Source organism: Pelobates fuscus, chromosome 3 (assembly GCF_036172605.1).
Source record: "Pelobates fuscus isolate aPelFus1 chromosome 3, aPelFus1.pri, whole genome shotgun sequence".
Taxonomy (NCBI): Eukaryota; Metazoa; Chordata; class Amphibia; order Anura; family Pelobatidae; genus Pelobates; species Pelobates fuscus.
The window spans coordinates 79498884-79516619 of NC_086319.1; the positions used below are offsets into that span (position 1 = coordinate 79498884).

The following is a 17736-nucleotide window of genomic DNA, read 5'->3' on the forward strand; positions in this document are numbered from 1 at the left end:
TTGAGGTATTCCAAATGACATTGTCTTCAGAAGAGAAAACAGTAAAGAAACAAATGAATAAAGGCATTTTAATTATTGGTTAAAGGGACACCAAAACAACTTTAGCTTAACGATGCAGTTTGGGTGTAAAGATCATGCCCCTGCAGTCTCGCTGCTCACTTCTCTGCCATTTAGGAAGTAACTTTGTTAATGCAGCCTGTCACACCTTCCTGCATGTGACTTTGCACAGCCTATAACTCTTCCTGTAAAGAAATATGTGCTGTTTAAACTTACTTTAATGCACAGTCTGTTTAATTTAGAATGTCTTAACTCCTGCTCTGTTAATAGCCTTATAGACACTGCAGGAACCTCCTGTGTGTGATTAAAGTTCAATTTACAGAGCAGGAGAAGAAAACCTTCTATGTAAGTTCACATCTGATTGAAAATCAAACCTTTTAAAAAAAAAAATAAAATAAAAAAAATTCTCATGCAGGCTACGTGAGTTACCGTCAGGGTGTGTGTGGTTAGCGCTGCATAAACAGAAACAATACTGATTTAACTTCTAAATGGCAGAGAACCGGTTCATTGAGCTAAAGTGGTTTTAATGCCTATAGTATCCCTTTACAACTGTGTTGTAATAAAATTAGGTGGAGCTCTAGTTTATAGAAAACCAGCATATAAATATTTTGTTTAGAAATGTATGATTATTTAGATTTAGACTTTTTCAAATGCAGGAGCTACAAGTAGATGTGTAAGTGTGCTACATTATATACATATTTATGATGAAAATGACAGCCTATTGATGAGTCTCTTCCAATAATTTGCTGTCACACTTCCTTCCTCGACATTGCATTCCGGCCACTTACAGGAAGCTAAATATTCCCTGGGGTTGCAAGCTGGATAGGTTATTATGATGACGCATATTTATCCTAATTTTAATTTTATTTCTCCCACAGGAAGATGTTCAAAACACACAGTGCGGATATGATGTGAGATTAAAGCTGGTAAGATTTCTACTTCATTCTCCCTTATTTTGCTTTTTTTTTTTTTTTTTAATGTCTTTGGTTTTGTGTTGCCCATATAATGCGGACACATGTTCATCATTTGGAAATATTTAATCCGGCTTCTTATACAACAACTGCTAACAATATTTTTTGCACAATATAAAGGTTGAGAATACGATTTCAAAATCTTGGAAGCATTGGGGGCACAAAATGTTTGACAATGTTTCTAACACAATATCATGCACAAAATCATTTCACATTTATTGCATAATGTCAGATATATGTTTGGGTTAATTACCCCAATAATTCATTTAAATGCAGTATTTAGGGGGGCGTGGCTGACCACCGAGCAAGATGGCCGCATAAGGACTTGCTCCGGCACTGAACTCTACTAAATAAGCATTTAAAGGCACAAATAAGCGTCTTCAACAACACAAATAAACGTCCAAAACAACACAAACGACAATGTCCACGCATAGGACGAAAAAATTGGCGGCGAAAACCGACAAAATTAATTTTTTTGGAAACAAAAGCCAGATGCCGCCACAGACCTCGCGGCCAGAGGCCCAAGATGGCGAAGGAGACTCTGACACGAGTCTTCCCGCTGCTGATGGCGGACAAGCGGAACAAATCACCAAAAGCTTCCTGGAGCATGCATTGGACACACTGTCTAATAAACTCATCACCGCATGGCAGCAAACAGCAGAGGCTTTGAGGAAGGAGATGCACGAATTGGGAGCTCGCACATCCAAAATGGAGGATAAAATGGGGGAATTTGCATCTGCCCATAATAACATGGCGGACCACGTCCAGCACCTGGAGGAGAAAATAGAGCATCTGGAGACACAAATGGCAGATGCGGAAGACAGAGCGAGACGGAATAATATCCGACTGAGAGGAGTACCGGAGTCGGTACAACAAGCAGACCTCCAAGCTTACGCGAGAGGCCTGCTGAGGGCCTATGCACCAGACATCCCAACAGATATGATGCTGATCGACAGGATACATAGAGTCCCCAAGCCGGCCTACTTACCAGACTCCACACCACGAGATGTGCTGCTCCGGGCACATTTTTTTCCACGTTAAAGAGCTGGTTCTCATGGCGAGTAGAAACAAGAACCGTCCGCACGAACGCTTTCCCACAGTGAAACTATTCAACGATTTATCCGCGGCAACGCTGAAAAAACGGCGGGCATTCCACCAAGTCGCAGAAGCACTGAGGCAGCATGGAACCAAATACAGATGGGGCTATCCGACTAAGATGCTGATCCAGCGAGGAGGTGCATACAAAGCCGTCCACACTCCGGAGGAAGGCCTTAAACTTTTGGAAGAATGGGACATACCTTTCAACTCGACGGAGTCAGCACTGCACCTAGTAAAGAAAATAACAAGGGAATGGAGCACGGTTCGCAAAAGACTCACCTAGAAACCCATTAGCAGGGACCGCAAGTATTACTCATGCACCACAAAATAGCTTATCATGCCGCATCACACTATACAAACTCTGCACTCATGCTTAAGTTGTTTATCAACCTCCATGTAGTAACACATATCTTACACTTAGAATATCACATCCCTGAAGCGGTTGACCAGTGTATGGACCGCAAAGTACTTTCACAGCCTGAATACAGTAATACATAATACATATGGACCATCAAAAGAGACTGCCAAATAATTGGAATGCATGTAATATTGAAGCGCATTCAAAACGGTTAATCGTTTAATTATCATAGTGGAGACTCCACAGGGAAATAGTTATTGTTGATAAGGTTCAAGTTTCATGCAGCACAAACATGTGCATACTAGAGGCACGGGAGAGGACATAGATAGGAAAAATTATGTATATAATGTGTATGCCTGGGCAAGATCAATGTGTACTTATGCAAATGTTGAGTGAAGGGGGAATGGAATCCGAGAAAGCCATGAAATGGCGGTTTGAGAAGTGCGCGACTGACAAGGCAGGCTAGCACCACCCCTATGCACGGTGATCGTGCCGTGCATTCTGGTCGTGGGCCGGGCAGAGGTCGAGCGCCTTACAATAGGTGGGAATGATGCGAGTGCGGGAGACGGTGACCGCATGGGAACGAGGGAATGAAACTCCACAGCATAAATACTTTGCACCAGGTAACATATGCCAGTACACTGTAATAGATTACGTGAAATATGGAACTTAAGCCTCGCATACGAACGTTTAGATTACTTTTTTATCCTTTATTTGAAGTTAATCGTATCTCATAGAGTTCGACAGCCACAACACGGGAGAACTGAGGATTCCCCGACCCCGAGGTGTGGACTATCCACACCACGCCCTCAAAGGAGGGAATTGTATTCATGACCACTATCCCCAAGTTCAAATTTCCCGGTTATGTTTCCCCCTTCCCCCTCCTTACTCACAAAAAAGAGGTCTAGACAAAGATCTGTTTGCCCACTATATAACACACCAGTACATTATGCCACAGCTAAACTCCAATTATAAGAAACAAAGATTCCAACTAAGAATTTTAGCCCGCACCCATGTCTATATCAATACGCTCCCATAATGCCAGAGGGCTGAATCACCCGCATAAGAGACGCATACTAATAGAGGAAACGAAAAAAGATAAGATTGATATCCTATGTGTCCAAGAGACTCACTTTGTAACAAACAGAGTCCCCAACTTTGGTCGTAGAGACTTCCCAACTCAGTTCCACACAACAAATACTTCCAAATCCAAGGGGGTGACTTTCCTAATTCATCACTCGCTAACATTTGAATTATTGCGCATACGAAAGGATACGCAGGGAAGATATATAGCACTTCACTGTATAATTAACAACACTGAATATATCCTGGTGGGGGTGTATTGCCCAAATACAAATCAAAAACAATTTTTACAGAAAGTCTTGAATAAATTACCCACCACGACCACGGGCGATGTCATTGTATGTGGTGACCTCAATCATGTATTAAACTCGCAGGTGGACACGTCGCTCCCTGGCATCTCCCCGCGACACTTAGCGACTAAAACACAAAGTAAAGCCCTAAATAGTCTATTGATAGAACACAATCTGTATGATGCTTGGCGCACACTACACCCTAAGGACAGAGAGTTTACGTACTATTCACAAGTACATAAGTCGTTCTCAAGAATAGACAATATTCTAGTCTCAGGAACATTGATGACGAAGACAAACAAATGTCGAATTGGGGACATTGTGTGGTCTGACCACACTCCAGTCACAATCGAGATACAAAGCTCCTTCCTGCATAGAGGACGGGCACCGTGGCGCCTAAATGACTCTCTACTGAATGACTCCACATTCCAGACACACATCTCACAGGAGTTAGAAAACTACTTTCATACCAATGATACACCAGATTTATCCCCTAGCTCTTTATGGCAGGCACACAAGGCAACCATACGGAGTCTACTGATCAGCAGGGCAGCACATTTAAAACGGAAATCCACTGAGGAATATATAAAGCTATTAAGAACAATCAGGGATGCCACAGCAGCACACACAGTACATCCTGACCCTGCCCATCTCTCTCTGATAGAGTCAGCCACTAAGAGGTTAAATGACATACACATAGCCAAATCTTCTTACGCTATGCAACGTTTAAAAATGAGGCAATACTCCCAGGGCAATAAAGCAGGGAAACTTTTAGCGACATTATTAAGGAGAAAACAATCCCAATCTAAAATACCATTTATACAAACAAATAAAGGAACAAAAATATATAATCCCCAAGACATCAACAATGAGATGGCAAAATTTTACTATAAGCTGTACAATCTCAAACGGGACGATCAGACCCATCAGCCCACAGACGAAGAAATCCAAACACTTCTGGATCGCACACGATTACCAGAACTCACTCAGATACAAATAGAACAACTACAAACACCTATAACGACCCAAGAAACACTAAACACTATCAAATCACTACCGTCTGGCAAATCTCCAGGCCCGGACGGCTTCACGAATTTTTATTATAAGACATTCTCTACAATATTGGCACCACACCTGACGACATTATACAATAACATCACCACTACAGGGGTCATGCCAAGGAAGATGCTGGTGGCGCATGTGGCTACACTTCCCAAACCAGGGAAACCCCCAAATAAGTGTCAAAACTTGCACCCAATCTCGCTCCTAGATACAGACACAAAAATCTTAGCCAAAGTTTTTGCTAACAGACTGGCGCCGATAGTTCCTACCCTGGTGCATGCAGACCAGGTGGGATTCGTGAGAGGTAGACAGGGGGCGGACGGAGTAAGAAAGGTGCTGGACCTGCTGGGTGGACTGCGGGGAGGAGGTGAGCCGAGTGTGGTTGTGTCGTTAGACGCAGAAAAAGCTTTCGACCGGCTTCACTGGCCCTTCCTCCGCGCGGTCCTAGGGAGATTTGGGTTCCCCCCACGGTTCAAATCATTGGTGGAGGCATTGTACTCCTGCCCCTCTGCAAAAGTGGTAAATGGGGGCTTTTTCTCGGATACTTTTGAAATTTCAAATGGGTCTAGGCAGGGATGCCCCCTGTCACCAATATTATATATACTCGCCCTAGAACCGCTCACAAACCTAATCAGGAATGACCCCCTGATACAAGGAATTAAAGTAAACAATGAAGAATATAAGATAACACTATTTGCGGATGACATCCTCCTTACACTACAAAGCCCACACACTTCCCTAACGGCATTACAAAATTTGATACATCAATATGGGCAATGCTCATACTATAAATTGAACATTAATAAAACACAGGCGATGAGCATTGATATACCCCCACCTCAGTTGAAGGACCTCAAAGGGAAATTTTTATTCGACTGGTGCAAGGATAAGATTAAATTCTTAGGGATAGCTCTAACTAAAACAATAACGGGAATCTATAGGGCCAACTATGTGCCACTTTTGACGGAACTGAAAAATCAGATACACAGCTGGAGGGGGAAGTTTATCTCGTGGATGGGCAGAATAGCCACTGTAAAGATGCTTCTTCTTCCACGACTGCAATACCTTTTTCGAAACATCCCGCTGGCACTACCAAAACATTATCTAGATGAAGTACAAAGAATGATATCCTTGTTCATATGGAATAAGGCTAAACCTAGGATAGCGAAGAACACCCTACATCAGCCATTGGGGAAAGGGGGCATGGGGTTACCGAATGTAACTAATTATTACAAAGCGGCAATATTAGGTTCGCTCGTGGCGGCTACTGGTACGCCAAGTCCCCCGCAATGGGTCCATATAGAAGCATATTACACCAATAACTTCAAAGTATCTACGTTAGGTTGGATGTCCAGAAAGCTCAGACCTAAGTATAAGACTATGCTCCCATCCACCAAACTCACGCTACAAATTTGGGATAAATTCGGGGAGGCATATATATTAAAAGGGAACACATCCCTAGTGACACCACTAGCGATACTATCCATAGCAATACCGGGATTCCCTGTTCGGATGTGGCACAACCATGGCATCACTAATCTCTACCAAATAAGCCAAGGCTCAGTACTGAGACCATTTCTAGAGCTCCAAAAAAAACTTCGGGCTACCCACCATAGTTCTTTTCTCATACATGCAATTAGCGCCATGATACAAGGCACAGACAATTTGTTCATACCATCCAAAATCAGGTCTGCAACTAACAGAGATAGAATCCATCTGTCTCAACCTAAAACCAAAGAAAAAACTAATCTCTTTAATATACACAATCTATAACTCCATGGGTGACTCTCATGAACATACATTCATAAAAGCATGGGACCGGGAACTACAGACCCATATCACTCGAGATCAATGGGCCCGAATACTTAGGGAACATAGGAATCTCTCCTTGTGTGCCTCACATGCAGAGATAACACGCAAACTTATGTATAGATGGTACATGGTTCCAACCAGACTCAACAAGGGGAACCCAGGTATCCCAGACACATGCTGGCGATGCATGAAGCACAAAGGATCCATGCTACATGTATGGTGGTCCTGTCCAAAACTAGACACATATTGGAAGGACATACATAAAATCATACAAGACAGTACAGGCATCTGCCTACCCCTAACACCTGAGGTATATCTATTACAACTCTTCCCCACAGACATCACAAAATCCCAATTATACCTCATATATCACATAATAGTAGCAGCCCTACAAACAATTAGCAGGCAATGGCGAAACACGAAGTCACCATCTACGACTCAATGCCTTGCAGCACTACAAATGACAAAACAATATGAAATAATGGCGCGTAAAAATGCACCACCAAAGCAAGCAATAGTGAAAGCCTGGGAAACATGGGAAGTGTACACAATAAGTAGAAAAGAGGAGATCTGTGCTACCCAATAAGACCAGAATAGGAGGTACTGAAAGGGCAGACACCTCTACAAGAAAGTTAAGGGACATTGTAATGTAAACATCCATCTACAGGGGAAAGGAATAAGCCCTGTAACCCTCAGTACAAGTAATATAACTGCTCTAGATACGCAATAACCACGATCATAATATCCTTCCCTCATTACCCCTCTTTCCTCTGACCTTCCTACCCCCCTTATCCCATCCCCTTTCAGTTATTGTTAATGTTGTAATATAAAATTGTATCAACATATAAATATGATGTATGAATCGCAAAAGGAATGTTGCGAAGCATTATACTGCAATGTTATTTATTCATACTATGTGATATTATGTATGGAATGTTGATATTATAAAATGCAAATAAAAAAATAAAAAAAAAATAAATGCAGTATTTATTCCTTGATCCCCGACGGCATATTACAACTTTCTATTTTCAATTAATAGATTCATTTTTCTGTAGTATACGGTATAATACTATCTAATAAAAATATGAAAGAGGTCAGAATTCCAAGCCTTATATTGACTTTCTTTAACCTGAATATGTCTTTACATGAATCAATTTAAAACGGTTTCCAACAGAGTAATATTGATCCGATTCTAATGAATTTAACAAACATTTGTAAGCCAGGTTGAGAAAGCCTTGCCATATATATATATAATGCCAATTAAAGCATCTCAAACACGTTTTGCCTCTTCCATTGTGTCATTACAATGGAAATCTCTGTTTGAACATGTTAGGTAGGTCCTACTCATAAGGGCCGTACACACCCGAAATGCCAGGCAAGTCTACTCTGAACGAGGAAATGGAATGATAATTACTATAGACATTGCTTGTATTTTAATATGCACGTTTCATTCCTGGAATCGTTTAACTCTTTTTAAACACATATATTTGCTATGATGGTTTCCGAGAGTGTTACTTTTTCTAGGCACGTTCTGTATGAGAATAAAAATAGTTTACTGAATTGATTTGGGCCAGGAAAAGAAAATGCAAAGATCAGATCTGTTTTTATGATACAGTGATAGGGCAGGGAAACGTGCAGTAAGTACAGGTTATACAGAAGTATTTTATATAACTTTATTTACCGATTTAAAGGGCAGTCATCACTTTACAGGATTTTTATTTTTTTGTTGATTTATCCCCTATATTGAACAAACAAATGTATGTGAGGTCTAAAAAAACATAATTAAATGTATAAGCAGATTTTTTTTTTTTTTTTTTTTTTTGGTCCTGAAAGCAATCATTATAATGAATGAATCACTATCAAATGACAAATGATTCATTGCAGAGAACCGAATCCTCACATAATATATCTGAATATATAAATCGAAACGCTAGATGATAAAATTTGCAAACCAGCATTTATTAGTGATGCACGCCTATTTTCTTTTGTGTTTGTCATTATTATATTCTATTTTGTGCATAGCCCCGCAAAAAATGGATACATAAAAATAACCAACAGCGGATTTGAAGATCATGTGACCTTAATCTTCTGCAAGCTATCAGGCATAAGACAAGATAAATTATTCATTACAATTATCTTAAGCAATTGTTACCCTGAACATGTGCAATACATCATACATACGTCTTAATAGAACTGTTTCCTTTGAACATGTAAGGCATTGAAACATTGATTATGACCGCATGCTAATTGATTATAACCCGTTTAGCCTGCCTGTGGCCCACCTTAAAGTACTGGCTTTAAACCTGATTTTAGTTTCATGAACGGTTTGCTGTATGAGGTTCTCTCTTCCGCTGACTTCCGTTCTTTACATTTTTCCCCTTCCATGACCTGCAAAACTCTTCCATCTTTAGATAACACCCATTTACAGTTAATTAAAAGTTGTCTAGATTTTTTTATTGGGGTTTCCTTCCATCCACTCTACGGAGCTGACTTGCCCATGTCCTACAAGTGGACTAGTTCTCTCCTCAAATGTAGCTCCTACCTGCTGAGAGGGGCATAGCTGCAACAATCCAGCTTGGGTTGTGGGGGGAGCAATACATACAAACTAAAATTAGAAAAAAAGTTTTCTTGGTAAACACAGACAATTTTTTGTTTTTGTATGTTTCATATTTTATTTTTCTTTCTCCGTAGGAACTTGAACAGCAGAGTTACATTTACACCAAGGGATGTGTTGGCCAGTTTGAGAAGTGGCTTCAAGATAATTTAATAGTTGTGGCTGGAGTATTTGTTGCTGTTGCGTTATTACAGGTATGTTCCCCATGTCCACCATTTCTTTACTGTATAAGTTATGTTGGCCATGTTTTACTTACATAATGGCTTAAAAAGAACCACACTTAAAAAAAGCATTCCAAAATAAATTTAGCTTGTAAAACCCCACATCCTTTCCCTTCGCTTTAGCAGCAAACATTTCCCTGCCAATGCTGTATTAAAGTGACTGTGTCCCCTCCTCCAAATCTGCATAAGCCTTTGAAGAACAAAGTACATTGGCTGCAACCAAAGAAGAGGCGAGAGAGTGCCTTGTGCACACTACAGGACTTTCCAGGCTGCCATAGCAACCTACAATGCTGTTATAATAGAGATGCCTTATTTTAGCCAGGAAACTGTATTTACAGAATGTGACTGTTATGTTCACATGCAGAAAGTGGATTTTTAGTAAAATGTATTCCTATAAATGTCATGTGCCTCTCAAATATACCATAAGCAATTTACTTGACCACTGAATGTATGGGAAATTGTGTCTGCTTCTTTGCTATTTCAAATCCCGTTTATAAGGATAGAGTTTAATCTTTAAAATGTTTTATTTCTCAGTGTTCTGTAAAGCAGAAAAAGCCATTTGTTTGTTTCTAATTTACCTGCTACTTCACTACGTTTTCCACACTTACCTTAGGAGGGGACACTGATCCAACCAATCTGTGTCCTATACCTAGGTATGCTAGAAAATCACATTGTATATACATGACTCACGCACGTGCACGTAAAAGATCTTGCCACGTCATCCATGACGAATGCGCATTGTGTGTTGTTTACATCACTTCCCTTGTTAGATTTGCCTGGGTGAGGTTTGTAACATCTTATCTTTTGTCATCTGTGTCGGTTTGGGTTCATTTACTCGGGTGTAACATCTTATCTTACCTAACCAACAGTTAAAATGTTCTCTACAGGGTAATTACACCATATGGGATTCTATAGAGAGGAATCCCACAGTGAAAACAGAACCCTCAATTCATATGATATAGATTATACACTGATCAGCCACAGCATTAAAACCACTGACAGGTGAAGTGAATAACATTGATTATATAGTTACATTGGCACCTGTCAAAGGATGGAATATATAAAGGCAGACATTGAGCAGTCAGTCCTTGAATTTCCTTGAATTTCATGTGTTGGAAGCAGGAATAATGGGCAAGTGAAAAGATCAGAGTGACTTTGACTAGGCTTAAATCATGATGGCTAGACAGCTGGGTCGGAGCACCTCTAAAATGGCAAATCTTGTGGGGTGTTTTCGGTATGCATTGGTCATTATCGAACAGAGCTAATGCAAGGAAGGACAAACAGCGAGGTGTCCGTGTCATGCGCACCCAAGGTTCAATAATGCATGTGGGCGAAGGTTAGCCCATCTGGTCACAACACACAGAAGAGCTACTGTAGTTCAGATTGTTGAAAAACATAATGCCGGTTATGATAGAAAGGTTTCTAAATACCCAGTGCATCACAGTTTTACTGCATATTGGGCTGCATAGCTGCAGACCAATCAGAGTGCTTATGATGACCCCTGTTCACTGCTGAAAATGCCATCAATGGGAACGTTGGCGTCAGAGCTGGTCCATGAAGTAATTGAAGATGGTTGCCTAGTTTAATGAATCACGTTTTCTTTTCAACCAAATAGATTGCCAGGTGCAGGTGTGTTGTTTAGTGGTTTACCTAGGGAAAAGATGGTAAGAAGGCAGGCTGGCCGAAGCAGTGTTATGCTCTGGGCAATGTTTTGCTGGTAAACCCTGGGCAGGGCCGGTGCAAGGATTTTTGCCGCCCTAGGCAAAAGTAAAGTTTGCCGCCCCCCATCCCCCCCCCCCCCGATATGACATCACAATGCCCCATGTTAACTAACGCAAGTGCTGCAGTGCCACCGTGTTTACATTAAAAGGCCTGCAGGGACAGGCTATAGACACCAGAACCACTACATTAAGCTGCAGTGGTTCTGGGGACTAAAGTGTCCCTTTAATGTGAGGTAAATTAGAGATTAGTGCCACGAATAATATACTAGATTGCCTACTTACAATCAGATGAGGATGGTGATGGGCTCTACCTGCAGTCTGGCTCCACTGGTCTGGTGTAGAACAGGCTCTCTGGAGGCTGTTTGTGTTCTGGGAGAACAGGAAGAAGGCTCCATTTTTTTAAGGCCCTTTGCACAGCTCAAGGTCTGGGCCCCAGGGTCCACCTTCATGTTCCACCAATTAGTTTGTTCACAGGAGTAGGGGATGTCCTGATATGTGTGTAAGGAATGCATTGTGTGAATCTGTGTTTGTATGTGTAAGGGCTGCAATGAGTGTTTCTGTGTATGTACGGGATGCAGTGTGTGCGTCTGTAAGGGGTGCATTGAGTGTGTGTAAGGAATGCATTGTGTGTTTCTGTGTGTGTAAGGGATGCATTGTGTGTAAGGGTTGAATTGCTTGTGTGTGTGTGTGTGTCTGTGTGTGTGTAATGCATTGTGTTTTTCTGTGTGCAAGGGGTGCATTGTGTGTGTGTGATGGATGTCAATCTCTCCCCCCTCCCTTGTCACTCTCTTCTCCCCCTCTCCCTCCCTCGTCACTCTCTTCTCAACCCCCCTTGTCCCTCTCTTCTCCCCCCCATGTCCCTCTCTTCTCCCCCCTCTTGTCCCTCTCTTCTCCCCCCTCCTCCCTTGTCACTCTCTTCTCCCCTGCGTGTCCCTCTCTTCTCCCCCTCCCTTGTCACTCTCGTCTCCCCCGTTGTCACTCTCGTCTCCCCTCCCCACTCTCATTCCCCCTCCTAATCCCGTCAATTCCCCTCCCTGTCAATTTATCCCCCCCTTTCAATTTATTCCCCCCACCCTGCCTGTCCATTTATTCCCCCACCCTGCCTGTCCATTTCCCCCCCCACCCTGTCCATTTATCCCCCCGTCCATTTATTCCCCCTCCTGTCCATTTATTCCCTCCCCCTCCTGTCCATGTATTCCCTCCCCCTCCCTGTTCATTTATTTACCCCCTCCCTGTCCATTTATTTCCCCCCCCCCTGTCCATTTATTCCCCCCCTGTCCATTTATCCCCCCCCTCCCTGTCCATTTATTCCCCCTTCCCTGTCTGTCCATTTATTCCCCCTCCCTGTCTGTCCATTTATTCCCCCCACCCTGCCTGTCCATTTATTCCCCCCTCCCTGTCCCCCCCCCCTCCCTGTCCATTTATTCCCCCCCCTGTCCATTTATTCCCCCCCCTGTCCATTTATTTCCCCCCCCCCTGTCCATTTATTTCCCCCCTCCCTGTCCATTTATCCCCCCCCCCTGTTCATTTATTTCTCCCCCCTCCCTGTCCATTTATTTCTCTCCCCTCCCTGTCCATTTATTTCTCCCCCCATCCCTCTTCATTGATTTCTCCTCCTCGCCTCCCTGTCCATTTATTTCTCCCCCTCCCTGTCCATTTATTTCTCCCCCTTCCCTGTCCATTTATTTCTCCCCCCCCCTCTTCATTGATTTCTCCTCCTCCCCTCCCTCTCCATTTATTTCTCCCCCCCCCTCCCTCTTCATTGATTTCTCCTCCTCCCCTCCCTCTCCATTTATTTATCTCCCCCCCCCCCCTCTATTTATTCCCCCCACCCTCCCCTACCTCTATAGTAGCGTGGCCGAGCTCTGTATCATGGTCCGCGGGTACAGGGAGCTTTTGTTTCCTGTACCCGGCTGACTAACAGGAAGTGAACACCAGTGTTCACTTCCTGTTAGTTCGTCCGAGTACAGGAGACAGATGCTCCCTGTACCGGCGGACTATACTGCGCTCGGTCACGCTACAGAGAGGGAGTGACAGGAGGGAGCGCTGAGCGCTTCCCTCCTGTCAGCCCCCTCCCTCTCCTCATGCTGTGCCCGGGCGGTGCGCCCTCATGGACGCACCAGCCCGGGCAAAGCTGCAGCCGCCTGAGGCTCTCTACAGAGCGCTCGGGCGGCTGCAGCATTAGGGGGGCCGGCGCTCCTGGCGGCGCCCCTTCCCAAGGGGCGCCCTAGGCGGCTGCCTAGTCCGCCTTACAGGTAGCGCCGGCCCTGACCCTGGGTCCTGGCATTCATGTGGCTATTATTTTGACACGTACCAAGAGATTGTTCCAGAGCTAGTACACAACTTCTTGGCAATGGTGTTCCCTGATGGCAGTGGCCTCTTTCAGCAGGATAATGCACCCTGCCACACTGCAAAAAAAATGTTCAGTTGTGTTGCCTTGGCCTCAGAATTCCCCAGATCTCAATCCCATTGAGCCATCTGTGGGATGTGCTGGAGCAGCAAGTCTGATCCATGGAGGCCCACCTCACATCTTGCAGGATTTAATACATCTACTGCTAATGTCTTGAGGCCAGATACCACATGACACATTCAGAGGTCTTGTGGAGTCCATGCCTCAGCTCATCTGAGCTGTTTCGGCGGATCCACACGATATTAGGCAGGTGGTATTAGTGTTGTAGCTGATCAGTGTACATACTGGGTTATTCATTGAATTGAAAATTCAAAGTGAATTTCAAATTTAAGGACAAAATGGCTAAATTGGAAAATATCTCTAAGTAAGTGATGCTTCAAGTACCTAAGCCTGAAATTTGAAATTCACCTCATTTTAGTGATAAACCCTGATAGTGTAGTGAAAATTACACAAGGTAAAGATGGTACCGGGTTGTAAAAACCATAACAATTACAAACATAAGTGTAAAAGATCATGAATTGTGTGTAACTGGAAGGAGGAGATAACATGGGTAAGGATACTAAATGAGAAATTTCGCATAACGCAAAGGGATGCTATTCTAGGGCAATGAGCTATAAGGTATATGCTTGAGAGACTTCTTTTGGTTTGGTTACCGTGGTGATTGCTACTTACTGTATGTAGGGCACCTGTTTCTTGCCTCAATAAATTCCCCCGCTTATTTACGATCAATGAAAAATAATAGCAAAGACCGTGACTGGTTAGTTCCCAAAACATTTGAATTCCACAGTCCAATCCACTAATAGCATAACATTTCTTTTGGGAGAGAACATGGCCACAGTTTTGTTAAATATATATGTAGCAACTGCCAGTAACTGGCTAAAAGCATTTATTTTTGCTTTACCACAAAATAGCTACTGTGCTGTCTTAAACCTCCAGTAGGATGTTTGAAAGTGTGCATGTGCGCATGCGCAAACTGACACATTTTATGGTAAGTTTAGACAGATTTATTACATACTTTGCAAATCTTTCTTGCTACAGTTTAGTTGCATAGTTATGTAAAAGTGTTTGCTTGTTGGCAGTGAACACAAAAAGATTCATTCTGTGGGTGCTCTATTCTATGTGATAGCAGCATGAGAAGGAGATCCCCCTTGCATTCTGCAGCTCTTGCATGCGGTCCCTGACGATCACAAAGTTATTAGTGTTTTGCAGCTGGCAAATTCCAGTGCCGATCACGGTCGGCATGTGACATTTCAGCTGATGCTATTTAAAGGGCTATATGCAGCGCTCACTTTGAATGCTGCGTACAGCTCACCTGTCAGTCTGGGACCACTAAATATGATACCATGCCATCCTAACCAGGTTAAAAAAAACATATATATATATATTTTTTTTTTTTGAATGGCTTGGAACATCATCAAAAAGTTAAACAAAATTAATTCTACATAGAAGAATTTAGCCAGTGTTTCAAACCAAGACTAGAGAAGTACACCTCTAATTGTATGTGTTTCAGCAGACATAAAAATATAAACTTCATATATAGACCACATTATTATTTTGGACTCTCTCATGGGATTTGCAGTAGGAACCATTATTTTATAATTTAGGTAGTAGTAAACTTGGCTATTTACAGACAGAGCAATAGTGCCCTCTACTGGAGAAACTCCGAATAGTTTACGAAGACTCCTATATTCTACGAATGCAATACATCTTATTATTCTAAACCTCTTCTGACCGACACAAATTAAATCCGTAGCATTAGGTTGACAGTCCAATCTTCAGTAGAAATATTAGATCGAAGACCACTGTTCAGTTGCAATACAATATACAGTTAATTGAATTTAAAACCCATAATACTCTCCTATGGCTATAAACTGTGTTCATTGCAGTGGCGAAGGATGTGACCAATGTATTATCCAAAGCTGCACGGGTACTGTTCCAACTACTAAAGACTCACTGAAATAACATGGAGGTCCCATTTTTGGTCCTTACTTTTTTTTATAACTCTTTTATGGATAGGGATGGATGCAGGGAGCTCATTAAATATTGTACCTGTATACTTTTACTGCTCTTCTGAATGTTTTTTTTCTCTTTCCTTTCTTCCAGATTTTTGGTATATGTTTGGCTCAGAATCTAGTCAGCGACATCAGAGCTGTGAAGGCAAACTGGTGACTTCATGCCCTCCATGCCCGGTCTCCGGAACCCGTTTAACACTGGATCCTGCCCATTGGGACTGCACTGTAATATGATTCAGCCACTGATTCTCCATCCTAGACTTTAAGGAAATGCTTCCTCTCATGAGTATTTGGTGGATAGTGGTCAAACTAGAGTGACAGTGGTCCCACTCATTTTGTTTTCCCTCTATTTTACGAGTGGGGGTAAGGTCATGTTGCGTACCATGACCCCCCCAACTTCCAATCGTAAGCTTCCTTTTCTCCCTGGGCATGGAGGGGCTGGCATGGGAAGCCAAGTTGTAAATAGGTGCATGTGTGATACAAGAGGGCCGTGTGACTATGTATGTTAAATATATATATATGTAAATGTGTGTGTTGATATATGTATGTATGTACATACATAAATAAGCAACATGAAAAGACTGTAAAGACCATCTCTACTCTCCGTCTTTTGGAGAAGCCTCAAACTCTGTGTGGACCGTCCCCGGCATGTCCCCATCTCCTGCTGCTTTATGAAAAATGGGGAATCAGCCAAAATGCCCTTTCTGGTCTGACACTGGAGAAACGTCAGCTTTATGCTTTTTTTCTTTTTTTCTTTGCTTTTTTCTTTTCTACTATCAGTCCAGTACTATGTTTGTTTTGTTTTTGTTTATTTTAGTTGATGTTAAATATTATAATTCCTATTATTGTTAAATCCAGTTTTTATGTTGTAGGTTTGTTTTAATTTTATGGTGCAGTCTGTGGAACCGAATGCACTGCAGTAAACAATTTCCAGAAAAAGCACAAATGTGCTCAGTTACTGAAGAGCTTATATAGAAACGTGTACTCTTTTACCACTGCCACAGTGATTGCTACTGCCCCCTGCAGGAATGCTGACTCATTACCAAGATGGGCATGGTAGGGGATGAATACCCTATGATATTTAATGAAGTGAAAATCTGGTAAAATTGGATTAATTTTTTCTGGTTACCTTTAATTTTAACCAGTTCCTTCCTTCTCTGGACAAACTGCCACATCTGTTTATCTATGGTCATTGGCTCTGTTTTTGCTCACTGAAAAACAACCCAGACTGTTACCTACTGAGTGTATACACTCACCTGACAGCTGTGAGCACTGTATGGATATATTTGAAGCTGCCCATTTTTACTCTGTTCAAGGATTAGGTCAAAGGGTATTAACCCAGGTCTCTGCAGCTGTTCGATTGCACTTCATAATCCTCACTCATGCCCAATTGAAGTTGTAGTCCCGCAGCTGTGTCTGATGCAAGACGTTGTATCCATCAGTTACATCAAATAGCTCATCCCACGGTCTTACACATTCAGATTTTGTTTGCTAACTCTTCAACTACAACTTGTATTATCTAGTATTTGCAGCGGCTGTGATGTGCAAGCATATGAGAACATTCCATACCGATTGGTATATATATATTTTTTACACCACATTGGACCAATAATTTTTATAGTTCTGATTGTGCGTAGTGAAACGCTGTATTTGTTTTGTTTCTGTCTTCTCTTTATTTATTGTTTACAGTGTTCCCAGTTTAGACTTATCATGGTGTATATGTAGCTGTCATTTTTCAGCCTACAGTTGAGTCTCTTAACACGAAACCTGAACATGATATGATTACTTTTGTTTGTATGTTCTAGTGCAAAACATTTTTGCTTTCTTTTGTTTTTACTTTTTTTTTTCTTCTGGTGGTGGGAGGTCAACAAGACTTGGGGTAGTTCCGCACACCCTCAAGTTACCATGTGTTCTGCAAATAGCGTTACCTTGGAGGTTTTTATAAAAAATTGTAAAAGCTCTGAATTATATTGTACCATTTTGTTGTAGAGATTGACATCTGAACTGAACCTTGATCTGTTAGTTAC

The 17736-nt window shown here is 42.1% G+C and overlaps 1 protein-coding gene across 1 annotated transcript in view; it reads left to right on the forward strand.

Annotated features, from left to right (window-relative positions):
- TSPAN17 (tetraspanin 17) overlaps positions 1–17328 on the forward strand; it is a 68926-nt gene extending 51598 nt beyond the window's left edge. The window contains exons 6-8 of the mRNA XM_063447286.1: positions 936–983; positions 9423–9539; positions 15801–17328. Coding sequence (XP_063303356.1) covers positions 936–983; positions 9423–9539; positions 15801–15866 — 231 coding nt within the window. The 3' untranslated portion in view covers positions 15867–17328. The remainder of the gene's footprint in view (positions 1–935; positions 984–9422; positions 9540–15800) is intronic.
- The last annotated feature ends 408 nt before the right edge of the window (positions 17329–17736 follow it).